This window comes from Delphinus delphis, chromosome 4, assembly GCF_949987515.2.
Source record: "Delphinus delphis chromosome 4, mDelDel1.2, whole genome shotgun sequence".
NCBI classification, from domain to species: domain Eukaryota; kingdom Metazoa; phylum Chordata; class Mammalia; order Artiodactyla; family Delphinidae; genus Delphinus; species Delphinus delphis.
In genome coordinates, this window is record NC_082686.1 from 4,079,684 (window position 1) to 4,105,719 (window position 26,036).

The 26,036-nt window shown below is 51.3% G+C and overlaps 1 protein-coding gene and 1 pseudogene across 1 annotated transcript; both read right to left on the reverse strand.

The window, feature by feature from the left end:
• Positions 1–963: 963 nt before the first annotated feature.
• On the reverse strand, positions 964–18,190 carry LOC132424033 (keratin-associated protein 10-3-like). Its single transcript, XM_060009852.1, is given in 6 exon segments — positions 964–1,080; positions 4,613–4,732; positions 9,010–9,287; positions 17,679–17,906; positions 17,909–18,112; positions 18,157–18,190. Coding segments are annotated over 6 exon segments (981 nt in total).
• On the reverse strand, positions 14,446–14,835 carry LOC132423937 (non-histone chromosomal protein HMG-14 pseudogene; annotated as a pseudogene).
• Positions 18,191–26,036: the final 7,846 nt, after the last annotated feature.

Below are 26,036 nucleotides of genomic sequence, written 5' to 3' on the forward strand. Positions count from 1 at the left end.
ATCACCATCACTGCGCTGGCAAGGTGTGCCAAGGTGCCAGCGGGGCTGTGGTCCCTCCGGAGGCTCTAGGGGAGAAGCTGTTCCGGGTCTCCCGCAGCTGCTGTAGGCTGCCCGGTATCCTTGGTTTGTGGCCCCATCACATGAATCTCATCCATGTGTTCGCATGGCCTTCTCCTCTTCTGCGTGTGTGTGTGTGAAATCTCTCTCTGCCTTCCTTTTGTAAGGCCACCTGTGAGGACATTTAGGGCCCGTGTGGATAAGCCAGGATCATCTCCTCATCTCAGAGCTTTAGCTGAATCATATCTGCAATGTCCTTTTCTGCTGTATAAGGTCAGAGTCACAGGTTCCAGGACTTAGGAAGGACGTGGGTGTCTTTGGGGGACAATCATTCAGCCTTTCACGGATGGTGGCTGCCAGGCGGAGAGGTGCCCTTGGTGGTGTCGTCAGGCTCTGGGTGCCTGTGACCTCTGTCTCGTGCTGCAGGTGAACCCAGGTTCGCCTGCAAGGGAGCAGGTGTAGACTGGCGAAGTAAGCCACGGAGGACCTCAGTACACTGGAGAGCACCTCGGGCTGAGGATCCTGGGTACACTGGAGAGCACCTCGGGCTGAGGGTCCTTTCTCCACCTCCTCCCCTCCTGCTGTCACACTCTGGAGGGCCCAGGGTCCCTCCGGGGACAGAGCCCGAGGCGTGCTCCACGCTCTGGCGGCCCGCACATGGCGACCGGAGGTCGTCGCCCTGACCCCGAGTGTCGGTTTGAGTCTGAATCCTACCGGGAGTGGGACTTCAGGGACTTTGCATCTCGAGGCTGGATCCTGTCCCCTGGGGCTGTGGTTCTCACAGCAGCCCATGAGTGCAGGTCAGCAGGGGCCTGAGAAGGAGGGGGCGGGGCGGGGCCTGCTCTGAGGGCTCACAGGCCATCAGGTTGGCCACCCTGGCCGAGGTCACTCCCTCCACGCTATGGCTCAACGTCGCAGCACAGCTGCTCTGTCACTGTCGACTCCAGGGGACTCTCCCAGGGACCCACAGGGGTCAGGACCCGAGGTCCAGCCACGCTGAACACCCTTGCTCCACAGGCTGCCCTGGTGACGGGATCAAGGGGGCAGTGACGTCACTGGTTGCTGACGCAGGCCCACTGCTGCTGCTGGACGGCACATGGGGCTCAGGAACCCCCAGGCGGTGGTTTGGAGGAAGGATGCTGAGAGAGCCCCACCCCCCAGTGGGGTTCCTTGAGGCACTGCTTTGAGGGGTCCACTCCTGGCCCGTGAGTTTCTCTCCCCTCTGTCCCCACTGAGACCCGGGATCCCAGGTTCCTACAGACACAGGATGCTGTCCCCCAAACTCCCTGCTTTACCACCCCTTTACCAGTGTTCTGGGGCTGCTGTGACCAAGGGCCACAAACTGGGTGACCTTAAACGACGGGCGTTTATTGCCTCACGGTTCTGGAGGCCAGAATCCAAGATCAAGGTGTCCCTGAAACCAGTCAGGGCGAGTCCTCCCAGGCATCTTCCAGCGTCTGGGGGCTGCTGGCAGTCCCTGGTGTCCTCGGCTTGTAGACACTTCGCTCCAGCCTCTGCCTTATGTTCCCAAGGCCTTCTCCCTCTGCGTCTGTCCACGTTTCTTGCTTCTTTAAGGACACTTGTTATAGGCTTGCCCTAATCCAACATGACCTCATCTAAACTCTGTGACATCTGCAAAGACCCTACTTCCAAACAAGGTCACGCCCACGAGTACCAGGAGTTAGGACTGCAGCATCTCTTTTGGGGGACGTGCTTCACCCCATAACCACTCCCGTGGGTGGGGTCACAGGCAGCGCCCCACCTGGCTGATGGCGCTATGTGAGGGGGTCTCCTGTTCATTCTTCATTGGTTTGGGGGGTAGGTTATTGTGGCCACAGCTGCCTGTCATCAGCTCCAAGAGGTGTGTGGACAGATCTGCCATTTCAGTAAACAAAGGATGTTGTGGCCATCGGGCCGTCAGCCACTGCAGCCACCAGAGACTGTGCATCCTGGGGGATTCAGGACGGAGAAAAGCAGGATACTGGCCCCACATCATTAAGGTGCACATCAAAGGAATGATTTCCATGAGCCCAGACTCCTGCATCTTCCCTTACACAGAAAAACCCTAAATTCATTAACTTGAGATGTCTGGTTTTTCTTTAATTAACAGTAATCTTTCGACGATCCAACTACCTGGTTTTTGTTGCAAAAACTCCTGTATAACAACGTATATGTGTATATATAGATATCACTTTGCTGTACACCTGAAAGTAACACCACATTGTAAATTAACTATACTTAAATTTTTTAAAAAAGTTTTAAAAAAAGGTTAAAGAAAAACCACTCCTATGTACCCTGGCTCCTCCCTGACCTCTTTGGAGCAGTTTCTCAGGGCTATCTGAGAGGCTGCCTCCCGGGCTTGAGTCCTCAGAAAGTCCACCAAATAAAACATAATTCTTAACTTTCAGGTTCTGTATTTTTTTTTCAGTCGACAGGCGGCATGATGGAAATGCCAGGATTTTACCCAGAAGGGAATCAAGACTCCAGTGGAGAAAACAAGGAGAGCAGACAAGCTACTGCAGGGATCCCAGTGTATACTTGGGGTTTGGGTCATCTAACCAAAAGGGTCAAAGTTGACATCCTGCAAACATTAGAATATCACAGAAATGATCAGAAACACCAGCCTGAAATTTGAGGAGAGCAGACGTGAACTGCTCCCAAGTTCAAACCTTTTTCGACGGGGCTTTGCAGCGTCCCTCCACTATCATCTAAATCCAAATTCCGATTTGTTATTTTTCAGGGTCCTCCCTACTCCAATACAGCAGATTATTTTAAATAGCAAAGCATGATGTAGACAACATCGTGGACTGCAAACAGGAGGCTGATGGCCACCATAGCAATTCATTCTGCTAATAGGTCTATGTCACAAACGAGACGTATGAGAAAAAAGCAGGAAACAAAGCTATACCGACAATACAGCCCCATCTTTATAACAAGAAGAAGCAAACTCTTCTCCACCCCCACCAACATACGCACGCAATACAGAGAAAGGATTTTTAAAAAACACACCAAAATCTCAACAGTGGTTCCCACTGTAGGGAGTGTGGAGGTGGGGTCAGTTCTTTCGCTCCCTTTTTATAGGAACTCTGACTGGCAGGGTTGAAGAAATCCTTGAGGTTTGTCCCGAGCCCTGGGCAAGCACGACTCTTGCCCTCCGTTGAGGCTGTCGACTGAAAAAAAGTGCACAACCTAAAAGTTGAGAATTATGTTTTATGTGGCGGACATACTGAGAACTTCAAGCCCGGGACACAGCCTCCCAGATGCTCTGAGGGACTGATCTGAAGAGGTCAAGGAGGTGCCAGGATGTATAGGAGTTTTTGCAACAAAAACTAGGTAGTTGGAATATCAAAAGATTACTGTTAATTAAAGAAAAACAGACACCTCAAGTTAATGATCTCTCTGTATGGGAAGATGCAAGAGTCGGGGCTCATGGAAATCATTCCTTTGATGGGCACCTTAACGATCTAGGGCCAGTATCCTGCTTTTCTCCATCCTGAATCCCCTCAGGAAGCACAGTCTCTGGTGGCTGCAATGGCTGCTGACTTGGTGGCCACAACATCCTTTGTTTACTGAAATGGCAGGCGACATTCCTGGTCCACAAGTCCAGAACCATGAGTTATGTGAATGCGCCTGACATCTCCTCTGTATGAACAAGTGGGTGGCTTTTTTTTTTTTTTCTTGTGCCAATTTACTATGGGAGGACAGCAGCCAAAGGGCATACCTTAAAGTTTCCAAGATACCTGAGTCTCAGGGTAAGCAAAGCTTATCTAGGATTATTTACCTGGTGATAGAAACGGCTCTTTGAAAAGTCTTTCTACCACTGTGTCAACAGTACTGAGTTAAAATGTAAATTATTAACACATTCTTATACAAAAAGACACAGAAGGCCCATTAATGGTATATCATAGTTACCTACACGATATTATTTTCCAGTTGCTTAATATACTTACAAAGCATAAAGGTTATAACTGTCAAGGGAGGGAGGCCAGCAAAGATCGCGTTTGCCGTGCAGCTTTGCAGATTAGAAAGTAAATGGAATGGCTCATATTTCAAAGACTTTTCTCAGCACTTATTGTCCTCTTGCCCAAGGAATCTTGTAGGTTTAGGAAGAAAGATTCTTTCTGAGAACTGAAAAATTTCCTAGGGGCCAGACCCCATCCCAAAGCCAGGCCAGAAGTCCCTTTTCTGCCCCTTGGTGACTTTATAGAACTCGTTTTTCTCTAAGGCTGGTTGTCGCCTCCCCAGTGCGTGTGCTAATAATCAACCAGAGTTAAGTGTCACAGGAGCGGAACAGAATAGTCCAAGGACGTCATTGCCCCTCTCCAGTTGCTAGGCAACGCCTCCTTCGCGGAGATGGACAAAACAGGTTGGGGGAGATACCAGAAAAGAAGCCTTCTTATTCCAGGTCAGCCCCACTGCCCCCTGGAAGGGGACAAGACAGGGGAGCCTCTCTCGGGGCCACCCACTCAAGAGGCATCGTTGTCCCCTCTTCCCCTGAGTCCTCAATTCAATGGAAGAGAACTTGAAGCCCCTGGGTGCGGCTGGTGTGTGTTACCAAGTGTAATCCCGAGGGGAATTCTTCCACGCCCGCCATCTCATCCTCCGCCATCAGCTGGTTACTGCCGGGACGGCCCGAGTGGGCGGCGACGGGCTCCATCAGTTTGCTGGATTCCAACTGAGAAATGTCGCTCAAACACGGGGAGGTTGGCGATCTCCCGATTCACTGACTGCAGGTTGCAGATATTTGCAGTGGCTGTCAACCAGGTGGGATGCTGCTGCAACCCCTTTCCCAGGTTTTTACAGTCAGTTCATTGCACCGTCTAAAAGAGTCCCCAGAGCAGGAGGCAGGGCAGGAGATGGAAGATGTGATCAGCTTTTGGACAGACCGACACAGACCAGGTTTTGGACTCCATCAAGCTCTGCTGCGTATACACTGACTGCAGCCTGGGGCAGGGGTCTTTCCTGGTCCTTTCCACTTCCTTTGAAAAGTGGATATTTTCTGCTAGGAATCAGCTCAACAGAAATGCTTGCGCAGAGATATGCGTGACGGTGTTTATGACCACATTGTAATAGCAACAACGGCCAAAAAAGGAGACTAGATGAAAGTGATTAATAGAGGAATGCCGTTATTTCTGCATATCTGTGTAATGAAATACTACTCAGGCATTAAGAAGAACGAGGTAGATCTATGTGTGTGGAGGTGGGCAGAAGCCCTTGATATTTTACCACGAGGAGCAAATTGATTAAGTATAAGTACATTACAAAAAGCTGTGTGTGTCTGGATAGACATGTGTCTATTGTGAATGAATAATTTTGCCTTCCATATCAGTAAACAAAAGATGCTGTAGCCATCAAGCCATCACATTACAGCAGCTGGGATGGTGAGCCCTGAGGGAGCTCGGGATGGAGACCAACGGGTTGCCCACTGCCCACCTCTTGGCCAGGGAAGCCACCCGCAGCTGTGCACCCTGTGGGGGTTTGGGATGGAGAAAAGCAGGAGACTGGTCCCAGAGAGCTGCAGTGCACATCAAAGGAATGATTTCAGTGAGCCCAGACTCTTGCATCTCCCCATACATAGAAAAGCGCTAAATTCCTTAACTTGAGATGTCTGATTTTCTTTAATTAACAGTAATCTTTTGATGTTCCAACTACCTGGTCTTTGCTGCAAAAACTCCTACATATCCTGGCTCCCCCCTCGCCTCTTCGGAGCTGTCGCTCAGCGTGGTCTGAGATGCGGCGTCCCAGGCTTGAAGTATGCGGCATGTCCACCAAATAAAACATAATTCTCGACTTTCAAGTTGTGCATTTTTTCCAGTCAACTCTATTAGATTTATGTAATATATATGCTATGAGCATTTACACAAGTGTGAAATACTGAGCTGTAAACAGTGGTTAACTGATACCTATTCTATTCAATTTATTCTGATTGTCTTAAAAAAAGACATTTAAAGCGCTGGTTTTTTCAGATCAGAATCCAAACAGGGCTCACGTAGAACACGTGGGTGTTGCTTCTCTTAAGTCCCTTCTGATTGACAGCAATTCCTACAGTGTGTGTTTGTTAAAGAAACTCAGTTATTTGTCCTGAAGAGTTTTCCACATTCTGGATTAGGTTGTTTGTGTCTTTAGATGTTCTTTAAAATAATCCTCCATCTCCTGTATTTCCTGTAGAATGGGAGACCTGTGGGTAGGCTGAAATGCAGGTTCAACTCCTTTGGCGAGGATACTTCACAGGAGTTGTGTGCTTCCAAGTGTATGACATCAAAAGGCAGATGATGTCTGGGTGCCTCGGTTTGGGGGCTGCTGTCATCCCTGGGATGGCTGCTGTCAGTCTGTTCCCCACCAGCCTTTCAGCTCGGTTTCAGCAGCCACTGAGAATCTGGGCTTCGATCTATCATGTCACTGGGCATTGCAAGGTGGCGGTTGTGTAAGTTTATCATCCCTTCTACATTTATAACCTGGAATTCTTCTATAAAGAACTTTCCTTCCACACCTATTTGGTTACCCTAAAATACTCTTTTTCCAGGAAAGTCCAGATACCTGATTTATTCTGTCCTTTTCATCAATTTTCAGAATAATTTTTGGTTTCCTAGTAACCTCTATAGATCTCTAATTATATACATACATGCTTATAAACGTATATATATACTCATATTTTTTATGTATATGTATATATTTATATGCATAAAATCTTGTGCATTTTATGCACTTAAGTATTTTTATATAATTGGTGTGTTTCCCTCTACAGCAGGAGTTATTCTTTTGGAGGATGAAATTACTCCTTCTTCAGTGCACGTCAGTGGGGGCCCCTCCAGGTTGGCTCCTGTGTCCTGTTGTATAATCTCAGTAGTCTTTGAGAGCTTCCTTACTTGGGGGCTCAAGGTGTCCCAGACTCGTTAAGCTCATTTCCTGCCCCAGTAGCCTACCTTTCTTTCAGGGAGCACCTGCTCCTTTTTAGTGGGAAATGAGATTTAGCAACCACATGCGAGATCCTGGGGCACTCATTGCTACAGGGCTGCCATTGCTTCCAGGTCCTTTGCTGAAGACAGAGGTGCCCAGATGTTAGGTTTATTAGGGAGCTTTCTCAGGATCAACATCTGTGGAGGGGAGGGTCTTTTGGAGCTGTCCTGAGCTGGGGCGCTAGCCCAGGTCTTTGTTATCCTGGACCAGTTATTAGATGTGAGTTTCCCTGAAAAGGCAGTCTGACCATGGTCAAGACTATTGCCTTCAGCTGAAGCAACTCCCAGAAAGTGATAAGCGATATGGAACAACCGCCTTCTAATTTTTCTAATTCTCTCTTCAGCTGTGTCTAATATTTTGTTTAACTAAGTTTTTAATTTCCATGACTTGACATTTTATTTCTAGAAGTTCTATTTGTTTCTCCTGAAGTCTGTTTCTTTCTTCTATTTTAATAGACTATCACTCTGCTTTCATAATTCTCTCTTTTATTTCTTTAAATAAAAGTAAATAATTAAAACTAAATGTGTTTCCTCTTATGGTCACCATGCTGTACATTGCATCCCCAGGACTTATATGTTTTATAACTGGACGTTCTTACCTTTTGATCCCCTTTACCCATTTTGCCCACCCGTCTCCCCACCTCTGACAATCACCAATCTCTTCTCTGTATCTATGAGTTTTGTTTTTTCCTTAGATTCCACATAGAAGTGAGATCATACAGTATTTGTCTTTCTTTGTCTCACTTAGTTCACTACTCATAGTTATTCTAAACTTTCACTCCGACAGCTCCAACATCTGGGTCATTTTCAGTCTAGTTGTGTTGATTGCTTTGTCTGTTGACAATGGATTGATTTTTCCCTGCTTTTTTGTATATCTGTTAATTTTGTTGAATAACAGATATGTGTTAATTTAAATGGACATAAACAATGTTTCCTTCTAGGAATGGGTATGTTTTGTCTCTTCTGTCAGGTCGTCAGTGTGAGGGGAGGGTTGAATCTACTTGCTTTGACCTTGGATTGGGTTTTATTATTATTTGAGGACCTTCAGGGTATCAGCAACTTCAGATTCCTTGTGGGGACCTGTGCCTCCTGCTTAGGATAAGCGTTGGGGAGCAGAGTGATTTCACTCTGTCCTATATTTTCAGCTGTCCTACATGCCTGGCACACAGAAGGGCCCTCTGCACGCATCTGCCTTTCCCTGGTGGAGAACGATGTTGCTCAGGCATCTGTGCTGGCCAGGCTGGAGCCAGGGGGCAGGGAAGGGTCTCTGGTCCCGGCCCAGGGTCAGCCTTGGCAGGCCCTGTGTGCCTGGGGCTTGGGGATGAGGCTTTCTCGGACTTCTGCCTCTTCTCCCTGGGATGGCTGGACCCCCTTTTGTGTGTGTGGTGGGTTTGTGTGAATGTTTCCAGCCCTCCCTGTATAGACATCCTTTAGGCACCAGGTGGGACCCTGGACCCAGGCCTGTTTCCCGTGCCCCACTCGGGGTGGGGGAAATCCTTCCCCATCCACAATGTGAGTCTCGAGTGGTGGACGTGAGGACACACCTTCCCCCACCCTCCACCCACCAAGGACCTTCAGCTGAGCCATCGGGAAGAGGGCTCTTTGAGGAGGGTCTTCCGTGCTTGTGATTTGGATATACTTTCAGGAAGGAAGCTTCAAAAATATGTGAAGCTAAAACAGGGGGACAGGCTGCATTGAGAAGGCACGGTTTATTTGGCTCACGTGGGGCGTGGTTTCCTGCTGGAGACAGAGGAGGACCCTGGGGACCAGGGCTTCCCAGGGGGCATGCGCCAGCTCACAGAAGGGCCCAGATCATCCTGCCTCCTCCTCGCCCGAGTTCAGAGGGTTGGCCGAGCGTGCCTGTCGTCTGCCACGTGCAGAACCTGGAGGCCCACCGAGCACTCGTGCCGGGAGGGGTACAGGTGTGGCCCCGTCTGCGCTGGGAGCAGCTGGGAGAAGCCTCGTGATCGTGATCAGAGGCCGGAAGGGATGCTACGGGGGCGGGTCTGCAGAGCAGGGTGGGGCGGGAGGGCTGGTGGCGCACAGAGGAATGGCAGGAGGAGGCCACGCTCACAGGCTTGTAGCTCACGGGTACACACACGGCAGGCTTGCGGCTCACGGGCGCGTATACAACTGGCTTGCAGCTCACGGGCATGCCGGTCGCCTGGCAGGGGCTGGACGTGCAGCAGGACGGCTGGCAGGAGCTGGGCACGCGGCAGGCAGCCTGGCAGCCCGAGGGGCAGCTGGTGTGGCACACGGTGGCGTGGGGCTGGGCTGGTGTCGGGAGGAGGGTGGTGATGTCTGCAGGCTGCTGCCCCGGGGGCCTTTATACCCGGGCTGTGGGCGTCCTAGCGACACAGAAGCACAGCTGTTGACTTCCTCGTGGCTGCTGTCATCGTGCTTCCCCAGCATCTTATTATCCTGGGACGCGCTTCCCTGTGCTGTTCTCCACCATAAATTAGTTTGGCTTTGAGGCCAGTTCCTCTTTCTGCAAACAGGATGTTCTGGTTTGCCTTCCCGCGGGGTTTGTGGTGTTTCTCCAGGCCATCTCTGTGCACAGAGCACCCCAGGATCCACTCAGAGTGCAGCACCCTTTTATCTCATGCCGTCAATGAAGACTTTGAGGCCGTCATGTATTTTGAGTTTTTATTTCACACAGGAAAACTTTGAAGCAGGAGTCTGCAAACTGCTGTCTGCGAGACAAGTCTGTCCTGCTGCTTGCGTGTGAATGAAGTTCTCTGGGGCACAGACACGTCCGTGCGTTTACTGTCTCTAAGGCTGCTTTTCCCCGACAGCGCTGAGTCGTTGTGAGTGAGACGGTGTGGCTGCAAAGCCTCTGCCCTTTACAGAAAGTTTGCCAGCTCTGCCTTACATCATCGTACAAGAACTGATTTGTTCATGCAACAGATTATGCTCTGGGCAGGCAACAGAGACGTCCGGCCTCACGAGCTTTCCAGGGCGGTGAATAAATGGAAAATGAATGCATGGAATCATTCCAGGGGGCGCTGAGGCCTGGACAGGAAAGCAGGTTCAGCAGACAGAGAGAAGTGGGTGCTGGTGGGTGGTCTGGGGGCCTCGGGGAGGTGGTGATGCTGAACTGGCACTGGGTGCAGTGAAGGGTCAGGGACGGTGCTCCAGGCTGTGGCAGTCAAGGGGCTGTGAGGACCCTGCTGCAGAAACCGGCGTGTTCCAGGAGCAGCAAGAGGTGCTAGGGAACGGGTGCAGAGGGACTGGCTCAGATCATGGATGGAAGACGAAAGATTCGGTGAGTTGAAGACACATCAGTAGAAAGAATCCAATCTGAAGAAGAGGCACAAAGAGTTAAGAAAAATGAAGAGGGCCTATGAGACCATATCAGAAGGGCTAACACACAAGGAATTTCAACCCAAGAAGGAGAAGAGAATGACATTGAAACCTAAGAATATTTTGAGGAAATACTGGACAAAATCCCCAAATCTGATTTTAAAATATTCCAGTTTACAGATCCAAGAATCTCAGACCACCCCTAAGGTCCCAGAACCGTTAGGCACAATGGAAAGACCATGGATTCCAGAGTGAGGCTGGGCAGCCTCAATGCCTGCTTCTCCGTTTGCAGCGGTGAGAACGTGCACACGTCCTGGGATCCTTCCAGATCTTCCTGATTGAACATCTGTGCAGAGCCTGCCCTTGAATGGTGGCAGGATTGATAATTGATCAGTTACGAGAGAGTCCACGTAAAATGCTTAGCTCAGCTCGGGCACAAAGCTGGAACCCCGCCGTTACGATTATGGCCATAACGTGGCCACAGCCCCCGGTGAGGCGCCTGACCCTGAGGGAGAACCTTCTGGATCACTGAGTTTCCAAATCGCAAGGGGGGACGCTGGTGCGGTGAGTGTGACTCGCTTCTGTGGACAAAGGACAGGGTGTTTAACCTGGGGAGGGCCTTGAAAATCATGAAGTGGGGCCCCTGTCCCCAACTGACGGCCTTTCCCCATCCAACCCAGGCTCCGATTCCAGAAATCACAGGGCCACTGGGTCACCATCAACCTCCAGCTGAGAAGGAGCTTCCTGAACTGAGTCACTGCCACTGGAAACCCCAGGAAGAGACCCGAGTGGGGGACGAGGAGGAAAGACAACAGGCCGCCACGAAGAAGACACCCGGGTGCCTCGTGGCCAGGACGCCACAGCCCGGGTATGAAGGCTGCCCCAGGGAAGGAGCCTCCGGACCAGCCCTATCCTCTGCCCTGACCGCACCCAGCCCCACGCCACCGTGTGCCACGCCAGCTGCTCTGAGGCCTGCCAGCTGGCCTCCTGTGTGCCCAGCGTCTGCCATCCTTCTTGCCATGTGCCTGTGAGCCACGAGCCTGCTGTGTGTGTGCCTGTGAGCTGCAAGCCCGTTGTGTGTGTGGCCCCCTCCTGCCCTGCCCTGGGTGCCCGAGCGTGGGAAGGCGGCCTCTCGGCCGAGGGGCAAGCTCCCAGCGCTCAGCCCGAGGGACCCCACTCCGTCCCCCGAACTTACGAGATCAGTCCTCACCCTGCTCTGCGTGGATTGAGGGCAAGTCACTTACTTCCTGAACTGACCCCTTTTAGGTGAAAAGCTCTTCTGCTCAGCAGCTGATACGTGGTGCCCCGCGTCCCCCCACCCCGAGTCTAAATGGAAACGAGATGTTCCACTGGCAAGCAGGGCTCCTCTGCCTCCTGATGGGTGGGAAAGAGCCTCGAGGGGACCTTCCGTGGTCCCCCAGAGATGCCCACGGCCCGACCCCAAGACTGTGGACGCGTCCCCTCACACGGCAAAGAGATTTTGCCGACGGGAGTAAAGTAAGGGTCTTGTGATGGGGGATGGTCCTGAGTCATCCGGGGGGGACTTGGGAGAGGGGCTGGGGAGACTCGGCCACAGAAGGGGATGCCGCGGGAAGAGGGAAGCCAGACGCTAGGCCACGAGCTGAGGACGCGGTGCCTCCGGCTGAAAGACACGAGGATCAGACTCTGCCCGGAGCCTGCGGCGAGAAGCTGGCAGCCCACATCGTGACTGTGGCCCGTGAGACTCGCTCCGGATTTGGCGTCCACAGCTGTGGGGTGACACTGTGCATTGTCTCAGCCACGTGTCCCTGGCACTTGTTAGGGCAGCCGCAGGACAGTCCAGCTTCTTGACAGTGCAGCCTCGGACTTCCACCCTCCCTCCGCGGTCCTGCCAACTGCACCATCAGGGCCGTGGGCAGAGGTGGGGGGATGAAGGGAAGGAGGGGAGCCAACTCCCCTCGCCCTGCTGTGTGGTCTTGGAGCCATTCTTCCTCGGGGGCCCTTCCTGCTGGGCGATAGGACCCTCAGCCCCCAGCGGGGGAGGAAGCCCCGCCAGCGGGTCCTTGCCCTTCTCTGGCGCTCGCTGTAGCTGATGATGTCTCTGCCCAGGTCTGTCCCGCTCCAGGCTCTCTCCCCCGGCCAGAGCTGGCCCTGTCCTCTCTCCCACGTGTGGGGACTCTCAGGCCACCCTGCCCCTGAGCGTCCAGCGCAGATTCTGGGCACCTTGGCAGCGGGCAGTGGTGGGCCTCCCCGCAGGGGACTCTGCCACGCTCCTGGTGACCCCCTGGGAGCCCCTCCTTTGCCTGCAGAGGACAGTCCCTCCTCCTCAGGAGGGTGAGGGGACACGGCACATCTTTCTCCAGGGATGGCTCTTGACCCCGGCAGGCGCGGGCCTGGACCCGTGACACATAGACCCCCTCCTGGCTTCTCCACCCTGTCTAGGGGGCTGGAGTTGGGGAGGGGCTGGGGTAATGTCCAGGGATGCAAAGTACACAGACTGGGTACTGTCTTTTTTTATTGTTTTTTCTTTCATAATTTAAATTTTGCTGGTTGTTTTGAGGCTCAGCACACAGACATTTCAATTTGTAGACAATTCTTAACGTATGTACCAAAAATCTAAAACATCATGTCGTTGTGATTCTTTTCTGAACAGTTATTCCAGTGACTTTCCAGCTCGAAATCGGGAGGCAATGTTCCTTGACGGGATATCAAGTACCAATAGCTTCAAATATTGATATGCTGTGACATCGCAAGTCCCACTATTTCACAATTGATTTTTTATTTTTTTATTTTTGTTAGTTTCTGCTTTATAACAAAGTGAATCAGTTATACATATACACATGTTCCCATATCTCTTGCATCTCCCTCCCACCCTCCCTATCCCACCCCTCCACGGGGTCACAAAGCACCGAGCTGATCTCCCTGTGCTATGCAGCTGTTTCCCACTAGCTATCTACCTTACGTTTGGTCCACTAATTCACAGTTTAATATCACATACACTACATACTCAAATTGTCAATCGTTCACAGCACATTAACAAAGTTACTAGAAGAACTGGACTGCCACGACCGAAGTTGTTACAGAGTGCACAAAACTCTGCCCAGGAGAGCCAAGATCAAGGGATGAGTGGTTTGCTTTAGGAAACAATTCTACCAGAAACAACGTGAGAAGAGAGGTAATTTAAAGTGTTCAAGACATTAAATGCGCAACTGACTCCAAACTGCCACGTAGCATGCTTTGTATTATAGGATATAAAAGCTACCCCCCATCTGTGGAATGTTAAGCTGACACCCAAGACAGTCAAAGCCTCCCATATTCAATATCCCACTATTTTCTCATTGTACCAAAAAATAAACAGCAAGTGGTTTCACCCCTTAAAAAAAGACATTCACCTTCCTTCCGCGCCGACAGTGCTCTCTCAGACGTGGTGAGCATTCCTAAAACCCACCGGCCCCACAAAGAGACACAGTACAAGGGCAAGGATTCTCTGTGTGCCCAGGGACAGCGGCGTCCTGACAGAAGCAGAGTGGCTATGGTGGGCAGACTGAGCCGATTTTCCGGAAAAAGGCTGAAACTACAAAGAAGATTGTGCTGAGGCTTGAATGCGTTGAGCCCAACTGCAGATAAGAGAACGCTGGCTCTTCAGAGGTGCAGGCATTTTGAACTGGGACGAGATAAGAAGAGAAAGGGCCAAGGGATCCAGTTCTCAGCTTCATATTTTGTTTTATTATGAAGACAATAAAAACTTGAGACTGTTTACTTCATTTAGCTTCAATTTTTTTTTTTTTTTTTTTTTTTTTTGCAGTACACGGGCCTCTCACTGCTGTGGCCTCTCCCGTTTCGGCGCACAGGCTCCGGATGCGCAGGCTCAGCGGCCATGGCTCACGGGCCCAGCCGCTCCGCGGCATGTGGGATCTTCCCGGACCAGAGCACGAACCCATGTCCCCTGCATCGGCAGGCAGACTCTCAACCACTGCACCACCAGGGAAGCCCTCAATTGGTTTTTTTGGAAGGGAAATAAACTAGTGCCATCCATACAATTCTCCTTGGGAAACTAAAAAAAAAAAGCATTTACTCTTAAAAAAAGTGGGATGAGGTAGGATTCCCTCCTTTTTAAGAAATGTTTCTAGAGCTACTAAAAAACTTGCACTTACAAAATAGTTGATAAAAATATTCCTCTGGATTGTACAAGAAGGGAGACAGGGACCACTGATAGGACGGGGTGTGTGTGCTATTAACTAGACTCGGCTTCTTTCTCTCCTCCTTCATCAGAGGGCAGGCTGTCCTCGTTTTTAGTTTCTCCGTTTTCTGCAGGTAAGTCTCCTTTAGTCTCTTGGTTAGCCACTTCAGCCTGTTTTCCCTTTACTCCCCTTTTCCCTTTTGTTTGCACTTTTTTTGGCTGAAGATATGTTCTTTCCAGCCACTTTTTTGACTTCGTTTCCACTTTTGCAGGAGGCGTTTTAGCTGACAGCCCCGCCGATCTCCTCTCGGGCTCCTGCTTCACCACTGCCTCAGGGGAGCTGACCTTCCTCGTGGGCATCATGGCTGCAGGGCCAGCGCGTGCCGGGTGCCTGCGGGCTATGGTGCAGGGGGAGCCTCTGCAAAGCTGGGCTGCCTGGCCGCTGCCAGGGTACTGTCTTAAACAGCACCCATGTATGGTCTCCCGGTGTGGAGGCCAGAATTGGAGATCAGGGTGTGGGCAGGGCTGGTCCCTTCCCAGGGCAGCGAGGGAGAATCCATCCCCTCTTCCGGCTCCTGGCGTTTGTTTGCTGGCGTCTCTGGGGTTCCTCAGCTCGTACAGGCATCACCCCGATCTCTGCCTTCACCCTCACAACATCTTCCCTCTGCTCTCGCCTCTGTGTCCAGAGTTTCCTTTTTTTTTTTTGATAAAGACACCGCCATATGTCTTTGGATTAGGGCACACCCCACTGGCCTCATTTTAACATGATCACATCTGTAAGGACATCATTTCCAACTAAGGTCACATTCAGAGGTATTGGGGGTTAGGACTTCAACATATCTTTGTGGGGGGACACAATTCAACCCACCAGAGGGGCAGCTCAAAGCTGCAAGACGAGTCCAGCCCCTCCTTCGTGAACCCGCGTGGCCGCGCCGCCGTTCCCCTTGTCCTGTGACATCTGACCTCTTGTTCCTGAGGAACCAGGAGAGTCCAATTTGAGAATCCCGCCTCACTTGACACCTGACGAGCTCACTGTGCACAGAGGCCCCACTCGTGTCCGGAATCACGGCGATTATGGGAGGAAGGTGCAGGCCTGCATGTGGGATGGCCCAGAAAGTGCCGGCTCAGCCTCCGTGGTGTGAACGCGGGCCCCTCAGGAGCAAGGACACTGGGGCCATCCTGGGGAGGGCGTTGAGGGGATGCCCAGAGAAGGCATCATCCCCAAGAAGCTCTTGCCACAGTAGGGTGCCGGCGGGGAGCTCTTTGGGAACGAAGAAATAGTCCAAGGAGTGCCTTCAGGGCATCCTTCCTGTTGGAAGGCCCATATCTAGAAACTTCCATCACTGTGATGTCACATGATCATGAGGGTGTGAAGTGCAGAAGGAATTCTTAGAGCACCCACTTCTCCAGCACTTTCTCACCAGGCTTGCTTTCAAACCAAACCTCCCTGCCAGGCCTGTTTATTTTCACCTGTATCCAAGCCAGGCCATTTTATGTCACCTCCTGGCCTTTCTGACACCCTCCCGGACACCCCCAGGCTGTCCACCAGGCAGGGGAGAAAGGCTTCGCGGGTTGCTCCTGTTTCATGGGATGCCTTTGAGGGTGGTGACTGTCCGTGTCTTAGTCACGTGGGTGATAGATGTGTCACGGTGACGGAGGAGCTCTCCTGAGATCTGGACGCTCTCAGAGGATTTAGAATTGTCGTTTTGTTACAAACATGTTCTAAACAAGCTCTCCAAAGAAGAGACCTGGATGTCTCTAACCGATTCTCTCCTTGCGGGCCTGCGCTGTGGCCTGACCGGCGTGGACACCCGCAGCGCCAGCAGTCAGCCTGTTTTCTGCTTGGTGTCACTTGGTGCACGTGCGGCCGCGTGTCCTGCTCGTGTTGTCCATGGCGACACTGCTGTCCTGTCAGGAACCCCGAAGACGCCCTGCTCATCCTTCTGATGGATGATTTAGTGTCCCTGTGGGTTGTGGGTTCTGGTTTCCACGTGTGTCGACATCCCTGTACTTCACTTTTCTTGGGTTGGGGTGAAGTGGAACCTTCTCTATGTCTTTTAACGCTTTGTGCTATGCAGAGTCCATCAGGGCCTTTGTCCATAAGGAGATGGTTATATTTTCTTAAAACTTGAATGAACAGGTAAAGGGTACAGGTCTTGAATAAACTGGGGCAAGAGATTTAAGAGCTGAGGCAGGTTTGCAATCTGGCCATTTCCTGTTTAAAGATCCTCTTCGGGTTTTGCTCTGTCCCCTCTTCCCTGGATGGAGCTGAGCTGGGGTGGGGGCGGAGCCCCCTGGGAGGTGCCTTCAATTCCTGGTCCCGCCTGCCTGGCCTCCACTGTTCTGCTCCTACGGACCCCATCAGCCTGCTCGTGACTGGGGGATAAGTAGGGTGCTGGATGCTGACATCATCAGTCTGACTGCTGCCCGTTTGACTCTAGAGCTAGTGGTTCACTGAGACTGCAGGCTCATCCTCCCCGCTGTCTTGAGGGTTTGTTCACAAGGTGTCTTTTTTGCTCTGTGCCTTCTCACTCAGGCCTTGAAATCTTGAGTAGAATGAGTGATGTCTGAACCGACCCTGCACCGCCCTCGGGGCCCACAGGAACTCGTACGCAGACCAGCATGCAGGCAGGCCTCCTCTGGGTGGGCACCTCCCTCCAACGGTGCTAGTCCTGGACTCTCAGATCCCGACCCAACAGGGTTTCTGCAGCTCCCCACGTACATTTAACCTGCACAGGCAGGGGGGTGGGCATGGGAGGAGCCCAGGGCCCGCTCAGGGTCCGAACCTTCTGCCCCCATGCCCGTCTCCCTTGCCGGCTTTGGGGAGGGTGGGCCCTGGGGTAGGAAGGGACACAGAGCGTGCAGATGACACCCGCTTTCAGATCCTGTGGTCTTTCAGCTGCTTGAACTCGGATTTGAGACTCTGTCTTTGAGGAGGACACAGTGTTTTATTGATGATAGCAGCTAACCTTTGTCACATGGGATTCAAGCTGCCAACCCGCAGAGGAGGCGCCCAGGGCCCGCAGTGCACCCTGGTCGAGGGGTCTGTGGGATGGACGGCAGGTTCAAATCCCTCTGGGCAACCACTGAGTGTCAAGCGATGGGGAGAGGGGAGGTCCTGGTGCCAGCAGAGGGGCAGGGGCTCCCGAGAGACAGCAGCTTGTGGGGCGCAGACGATCCAGCCGGTCAGCAGAAGGACGTGCCCGAGGCGGGGACGCAGCAGGCAGGGCAGCAGGTGGGGCGGCAGAGCAGGGACACGGAGGAGGAGGGTCTGCGGCAGGACGAGGGGCAGGGGGTGGGCTGGCAGCACGAGGGGGCTGAGCAGGGGGCGGCCTCACAGCACACGAGCTCGCAGCACGCAGGTGTGCAGCAGACAGGTGTGCAGCAGACGAGCACACGGCAGGCCTGCTGGCAGGGGGAGCAGGTGCAGCGGGGGGCTGGCAGCTAGACTGCTGGCGGCATGAGGCCGTGCAGGGGCCGGTGCAGACTGGTTGGCAGCAGGGGCTGGACACGCAGCTCACTGGGGCGCAGACGAGGGTCAGGCAGGGGGCCGGGGCGCAGCCGCTGGGGGCGCAGCAGGGGGGATTGCAGCAGCTCTCTGGGCAGTCGTCCACCTGCCAGCAGGAGCCGGTGCAGGAGTCACAGGGACCAGGGAGGCAGAGCCGCTGCCGTAGCTCAGGGCGCTGGAGCACACGGACAGGGTGGACGCGGCCATGGTGGGGCAGGGGGGCTGAAGGAGGGTGTGAGTGTGTGTGAGGTGCTGGGGATATCTGCTTTTAACCCCCCACCCCAGGGTGTGCGCGTGGCCCCAGCAGAAGGCTCCCACGCCTGCCCTTCCTTGTTGATGTTTGGAGCTGTTGCACGAGCCCTTCATCTGGGCTGCTGCGTTCTCTACAATCAGCTTCTACTCAGTAAACTTGTGAGTATGTTGCAAGAATCTGTTTTCTCATCTGTTCTTTGGCTCCAGAAAGCTTGTAGGGAGTATACGACGCAAGTTTCTGCTGAGTGGCTGTCTCCGTTCTTCAGTCACATCCAGGTATGGGCTGGGCGTGAGATAAACTCCCAGCCACTGGCAGCCCCTCCCTCACACCAGCTGTGCCCGTGTGAGAACACAACAGGGAAAGATGCCCAGCACTACTGCAGCCCAAACTGTAAAGCACCTAAGAGGAATGTTAGGAAATTAAGTTGTGAACGAAATAGTAAACTTTACCGAAGAACACACACATCCTGTGTCCCCTGGGACCCGAGAGAGTTGTGGGCAGGAAACTGGAGACTGTGGAATCCCCACTCTCCCTGGATGGATCCGTCGCTGATGTGATTTCAATCAGAACCCAAAAAGAACCTTTTTGGTACAAAGTGAAGATATTGAACCACCAGAAAACACTTGCAATATAAAATTTTAAAGTCTTTACAAATAAAACAGAAGTAGATTTGATGGTTATATGATAATGCTGTGTGAAACTTTTGAGGAACTGCTATTTTCCGTAGCAGCTGTACCAGTTTACATTTTCTACTGGTAATGTACAAGGATTCCAATTTCTTCACATGCTCCTTGATATTTCTTTTCTGTTTGTTTGTTTGTTATTCGTTTGTTTTAAATTATAGCCACCCTAGTGGGCATGAAGTGGCATCTCCCTAATGACCAGGGACACTGGGCTTCCTTTCTTGTGCCTGTTGGTATATCCTCTTTCGACAAATGTCCGTGAAAGTGCTTTGCCCATTTTAAATTGGATTGTTTGTCTTTCTGTTGTTGAGTTATAGGAGTTTTTAATGTATTCTTGTTACTAGGCCCTTATCAGAATTATGATTTGCAAATATTTCCCCTCAGTCTATGGGCTGTCTTTTCACTCTCTTGGTAGTGTCGTTTGATACATAGACTTTTTATTATTAGTATTTTGAAAATTTATTTATTTATGGGGTTGACCAAAAAGTTTGTTCAGGTTTTTCTGTAAGATGGTATAGCACAGCCCGTATGAACTTTTTGGCCAGCCCGATATTTTTTGGCTGTGCCCCGCGGCAGGTGAGGTGTTAGTTTCCTGAACAGGGCTCGAACCCACACCCCCTGCATTGGAAGCATGGAGTCCTAACCACTGGACCGCCAGGGAAGTCTCATAGACTTTTTAAGTTTTATGAAATCCATAAGTTGAATGCTCGGTTAAGCTGCCCCAGCAAACACAGCACATCTGTCACAGCAGCTGCAACTGGGGCTACTCCCTGGTTGAGCCTGCAGCTGTCCACTGTCATTTCCCAGGACCCAACTGGTTTTTGCAGGCTCTCAACCGGCGAATGGAGATATTCCAAGAACCGCCCCCACATCCTTTAGTCTTTAAAGCAGCACTAATTTCTGCCACTGCTCCCAGGTTGCAATGCTGATTTTGAATCCCTATCCTGACTTGGGGTGGGGGAGGAAAGCAGTTTCAGAAGCTCACCTTTCTTAATATGATAATTCCTTCCAAAGCCTGGAAATGAATGTTGGAGTTGTTTTAAACACTGAGGACATCCATTCCAATTATACCTCCAGGGACACAGGAGTGGCCAATGGGTTGGTTTGTGGGCCCAGTGGACCCGCTCTGAGCTGGATGTTGCCAGGACTCCACTAAGGACCTCCCTTCCCTCTCTCTCATGTCGACGGCCCATAATGATGTTTCAGGAGTGAACTCTGCGCTCAACCATCCTTCCCCTTCCCCAGTATTGCTGCATGAGCAAATGCTGGTGCGGGGGAAGGACTGGGATAATTATTACTACGTGCACTTGTCTTGATCGAAAGATTCTTCTTTCTGGGGTGGGAGCATTGACATCAAGGAAATTGGGAAACACTGCAAATCACGACCTTTTTTTGGAAGGCTAGTTTCCCAACATATCACTCGCCTACTCTTCAAAAACCTGTAAAAACAAACCAAAATACCCCCCGCCCCCCAAATAACAGAAATCTAAGCTGGTTGGTCAGGAAGGGGAGGACAACGACCCCAGTAGCAAGTTTGGTCCCTCTCCCAGCTCCTGGATCTGAGCCAGTCCTCAGACAGGCACACCTTGATCATGTCCGGTACAAAGTTACCAGTGGTTTAACAACCAGCTTGCGACATTCCTGAATATTTACTACTTGCCTCTTGCAATGTGGTACAAGTCAGCTCCAGGCGGCTCCAGCGTGATTGCCGCCACTAAGCTAATTGGCTGCCCATCACATTCCCCATGGGAATCTGTGTTCTAAGAACCACCTTCAATAACTCCCCGCAAGGTGCCTTCACAGAGGTCTGGCTTTCATTCCAGTCCCTTCCACCTGTTTTTTTAATTCCCCCTATGGGTAATGGTTTATTGAGTTTTGATTTATTTTTCCATTTAAAAAAAATGTAGCTAAAAATCTGTTTGTTTATTCTCCTTTCTTACAAAAAGGTAGCATGTTATACACCCTGGTCTGCACTTTGATTTTTCCCTTACTGATACCTCCTGGAGAGCACACTGTAGCAGGTTTCAAGACCTTCCTTACTCCCCTTTACAGCTGCATAGCACTCCATATATGAAAGTAACACCGTTTATTGCTGGAGAATTGCTTTTCCTCCTGTATTTTGCTATTCTGAGTAACGCCGCAATGAATAGATATCATTACTAATTTTGCCAGTGTATCTTTGGGATACCTTTCTAGCATTTTATTGTTTATCACTGGATCAACATGATATTTCGCTAGACCCTGTCAAACTGCCCTCTGTATTGGGTAGTTCCGTTGTGCACTCCCACGAGTAGTGTGTGAGAATGCCTATTTTGTACAATTTTGCCAACCGCATGTGTCATCAAGCTTTCGACTTTTTGTCATTCCGATAGCTAGGAAATAGTATCTTTTGTGGTTTTGAAAATATTACCTTTCTCTTAATATGAGTTTGAGCATCTTTTTCAAGGTCATTTGCATTTCATTTTCTGTGAGCTGCTGTTCATATCTCCAGCCCGTTTAAAATATTGATGTCTTGGTGTTTTTCTTCCCTGATTTTTGGCAGCTCTGATATTAGTGATATAGCACGTGTTCTGTGGTACAAGTTGTAAATATTTTTTCTGACTTGTTTTTTGTCTTATACTTTCCTTATGGTATTATTTTATCACTCTACCATCTATCTATTTATCTTCTATGTATCTATCTATCATCTATCTATATTTTTCTATTTTAATGTAGAACAAAGGGAAAAAAAGATAGTTGGAAAATTCCACAGCTCACTGATGGTCCTGTTTTTCCCATTTTAATTCAAATTTCTTTACTGTGTAATCAAATCCTTTGCTCAACAGTTGGCTGTAGCAAAAAAAAGTGAAAAAAATTGCTCATTGAAAGGATAAGTGATTTATTCAGAGTCAGAGAGCCTGTTTCTAGCCCCCAGTAGTGTCGCCTTAGAGACCTCCGTCATCTTCACCTGTACAAGGGGAATGATGCCTTTGGGCCGACCCCACTGGAGCCGTGCCCAGGTGCTCTCCAGCCCCATTCCCCACACCTGCGAACCTCCTGGCTTCCTTGTGGGTTTGCTTGGAACAGTCGTCATCCGCAGGTCTCCTTGGAGGATTGCCTAAGGAGCCACTTTGCCACACATCTTAGTGAGTCCGCAGTGCCTGGGGATTTGTACCCACCCAGGCTCCCAGGTCAGGCTGACAGGGGCGCACCCAGCTTCTTTCTCTGAGATGTGTCGTACGCTCAGTGCCCCTGTGAGATCAGGCTGGGGCTTGACCTTCTTCTGGCCCCTGAGCTGGTTGTCCCAGCCCTTTACCAGGCTCTCCTGGGAGTACTTCCGGAGTACACGACGTGTGCTCCTGGGGAAACTGCGTCACCTGTGGGGCGTGATGGGCGAGATGTGATAGTGTGTGAAGACCCCAGGCACAGGTGAGTGGTCATCCTCACCATCACACCTGAGCTGCAGTCAGTCTGACTGGCTCCCCGGCACCCGCTGCCCCTGCCTATGCCCGCCCCACCCTGACCCCACCCTGACCTTCTCCCTATGCCTTTGCTCCGAGGATTTTCCATGATGTCACTTCCTGGCCTCTCCTTGCAGCTAGAGCGTCACTCTTCAGGGCCCAAATAACGTCACCTTCTTTTCAAATCCTTCCTCGATCTGACTCAGCACCCGCTGGAACTTCTCCCCTCTGAACTCCCATGGTGTGTGTCACCTATACCAAACTGCATAGTTCGTACTTACTGTGTCAGTTTTTAAATTTACTTCAGGTATATATATGATGGTACACATTAAGTCAAGATAAATAACTATACTTCCTTGACTCAAGGCCACATTTTAACATCTCTGAAATGGGGAGACATCTTCCAAATGATGGCATATCATAGTTTATTTGGTAGCCGTTATTTTTGCTTAGATGTACATAAAATAATGGAGCATCTTACGTGGATGACATCTTGAGAAAATATGGCCTGTCTAGGATGTGTGTGTGTGTGTGTGTGTGTGTGTGTGTGTGTTCTTTAGTACTTTGCCTCAAATGGGCCCACTGTGAACATCAAACACTTTGTGCTATGAAATTATCTGAAAGCCCCAAGCTAAATGAACATGCCTAAATTATTATAGCCTTATAGATCTCTTTTTGAGTTTCAAAAGCAAAAAAAAAGAGCCTTTTCTTCAAAGCCAAATGCATGCCCTTATTTCAAATAAAAAAGGAATAGCTCAATGGAACAAGCGTTGAGCACCTGCTGTATGCAATCCCCATGTCTGGAGCCAGAGATACAAAACTAACAGCCTGGCCCTGGCTTCCCTGGGCTCACCTGGATCAGGGTGGGAGAGTCAGTGTCATTTCTGTTGTTGGAGAGGTGTAAGTCCCTCTCTCCTCTCTCCTCCATCTCTGGCCCCCAGGTGTCCTGAGAGCCGTCAGGTTTTTCTGCAGGAGTAATAGAAACACGAATCCTATTGGTGACACCTATGAGGGGTGGATGGGCAGGGCTCTCATTGCTGAATTTGAGATGCCAGTGTGGGGGGGCGGGAAGGACAGAGCAGGGGATCCAGCAAAGGTGTCTGCGGTTCCCCCTGAAGCCCCAGAGCCCTGCCTTACAGAACTGACGCGGCTTGGATTTCTCTGGGCATCTGGCCCTCTAGGACGCTGGGAGCAGCCCTTCCTGAAGGATGCAGTGGGCGGGGGTGGGGTGAGGGGGGGTTGGGGCTTCACCATGTGACCTGAGACCTGCGTCCTGCTGTGCGGTCAGTTCTCAGAATGCAGCTGGGTGGGTCTGTCCGTGGCTGCAGCTGCGTATTTGCAGAGCAAGGGCCACGGGATCGCTCTGATTTCTCAGGACTCTCGCTGAGCAAGTAGGGTCAGAGGCTTCACGCGACCTCCCTCAGGGGCCCCGAGCCTTCTGGGATCCCAGGCAGGGCATTCTTTCCTGTGTGCAGGCTGGTACCCGAACAGACCCAGCAGACACGGGAGCGAGAGTAATTCACCTGGAATGTAAATATTTGGGGTCAGGGTGCTGAGTTCGTACCAACACCCATGATACTTGCTGTGCATTCTTGTCAAACAGGAAGAAAACCAAAACACTTCTCTGATAAAAACAGTTCTGTTTTATGTGGAAACACCTCCCCACCCACACCTCTGACAGTACGTGGTTATCTTACCAGAGTCAGAGAAGGTTTTCCAATGAAATCTCTCTCTGCCCTTTCCGCCTCCATCTACTGGGCATCTTGCCAGCCTCAGCCAGGCGCAGAGAAGGATGGATCAGGAAGGAGCCCTAATGTATAGTAAAAACAAGAGAAAATCAATCAACCAACGAAAACTGAGGCCCAGAGAAGCAGAGTTTCTGCCTCTGTGTTGCTCGACTCAATAGCAGATCCCACAGGACTCCAAGACCACCCCAGGGCACACAGTCACCGTGTAGGGCTCTGGGGACAGGCAGAACGTGGCCACGTGGCCTCAGTAGTGGACCTTCATCCAGGAAGCCTGTCCGTGGTTGCCTGCTGTGTCCTTATCGGCAGCAATACACCTGTGACTGGCCAGAATGCCCTCCTGACTTCAACGCAGGTCAATGCTGATCACATTAGCCTCCCATATAAACTCAGGTACATTCTAAGAGCATTCACCTGGAAATAACACGCTCCCCACAAATAACCCAGCTTTAATAATGCTTTTGTCTCACATTAGAAGAAGTCACATGCTAGGCCCCGCATTTCTGCAGTGGCCCAACAATGCCATCAGGGACACTGGCTCTTTCTGTCTCTGCTCTACCACCCTTTATGTTGGCTTTCATTCCCAGATCATTGCCTCACGATTGCAAGATGGCTGCTGCAGCTCCAGGCATTGCATCTATGGTTCAAGGAGGAGGAAGGAATGGGAGAAGGAAGGGTGGTCCCTGTTTCAGAGAAGGAAAATTTCCTCAGAGGCCCCAGCAGATTTCTGTCTATGTCTATTCACCAGAACTGTCATGTGGCCATCCTTAGCTTCAAGTGAGCCTGAAAAGGCGAGTACTCTTAGCTGGGCATGTTACCTGCCTGGGCATAATGGGGGCCCTGTTGGTTAGGATGTGGGGAAATGGATATTGGGTTGGCAGCGAATGGTGCCTGCCCCAGTGGGTAAGTGAGGAAACTGGAATCTCTGCCCGGTGGTGAGGTCTGTGCTTTAAGAAGAAGTAAATTCTGTGTGGGGAAGGGCTGGCATGCACCACTGGACTCTGTTTTCTTTGGGTTTTGCAAAAATTATAGGATCTTACTGCTAAACTCCCGCACTCTTCAGGGAGTGTTCAGAGAATTTTAGCCTTAAAGAACTGACGCTGTCAGATGCTGATGTATTTTGGCAAAATGAGATTCTGTCTGGGCCAACTGGAGAATTCCAGGGAACCAAGAGATACAGGAGAGCATGGAGCTCCTTGAGGCCAAAGGAAGAGATGGGGCGTCTTCAGCGTGGGAGCTTGCCCGGATGAGGAAGAGGGTCCCAGGGCTGGTCGCGGCCCCCCAGGATCCCCATCCCACAGTCCCAGGTCCCACACTGCTTAACCCTGCTCTGCACTGTTTTCAGGCCAGGCACTCTGGCTTTGACCACGGTCACGGGGGAAACCACACCTCTCACAGTGACATCATTCTGGATCCAACTTCCCTGACTCACTTTTACCCCTGAAGCGTAAACCTGAATCCCAGGTTGTTGAAAACGTACAACCCATAATGGCAAATATTGACACAGCCCTGAGGATGTGCCGGCACCGTGCTGGGAGCTCACACCGGCCACAGGGGGCTGGGTCACAACCTCCCTGCACCCTGGAGGAAACTGGGGCTCTCGCTCATCCTGGCAGCCACCCGACTCCCCGGGCCACACCTGCACACGTGCCCCCAGACAGGCCCTGCACGCAGCCAGGCTCCCGCCCAGGACGGTGGTCTACGTCTGCCGGTGTCCGGCAGCTGCCCCTGTGTAATTTTGTGGGTTCTCCTGCTGGACACCCCTTTAATTCCTGCTCCTGTGGGGAGTGTGGCCCCTCAGTCACCCAGCACATGGCGCACGCAGGACACAGTCCACCAGCTTCCACGTTTCAGCCCCGCGGGACCCGGAGATGGGGATTATCTGCCTGGCACGCCTGTAAGGAGATCGCCGCTCGGACAGACCTGGGACAC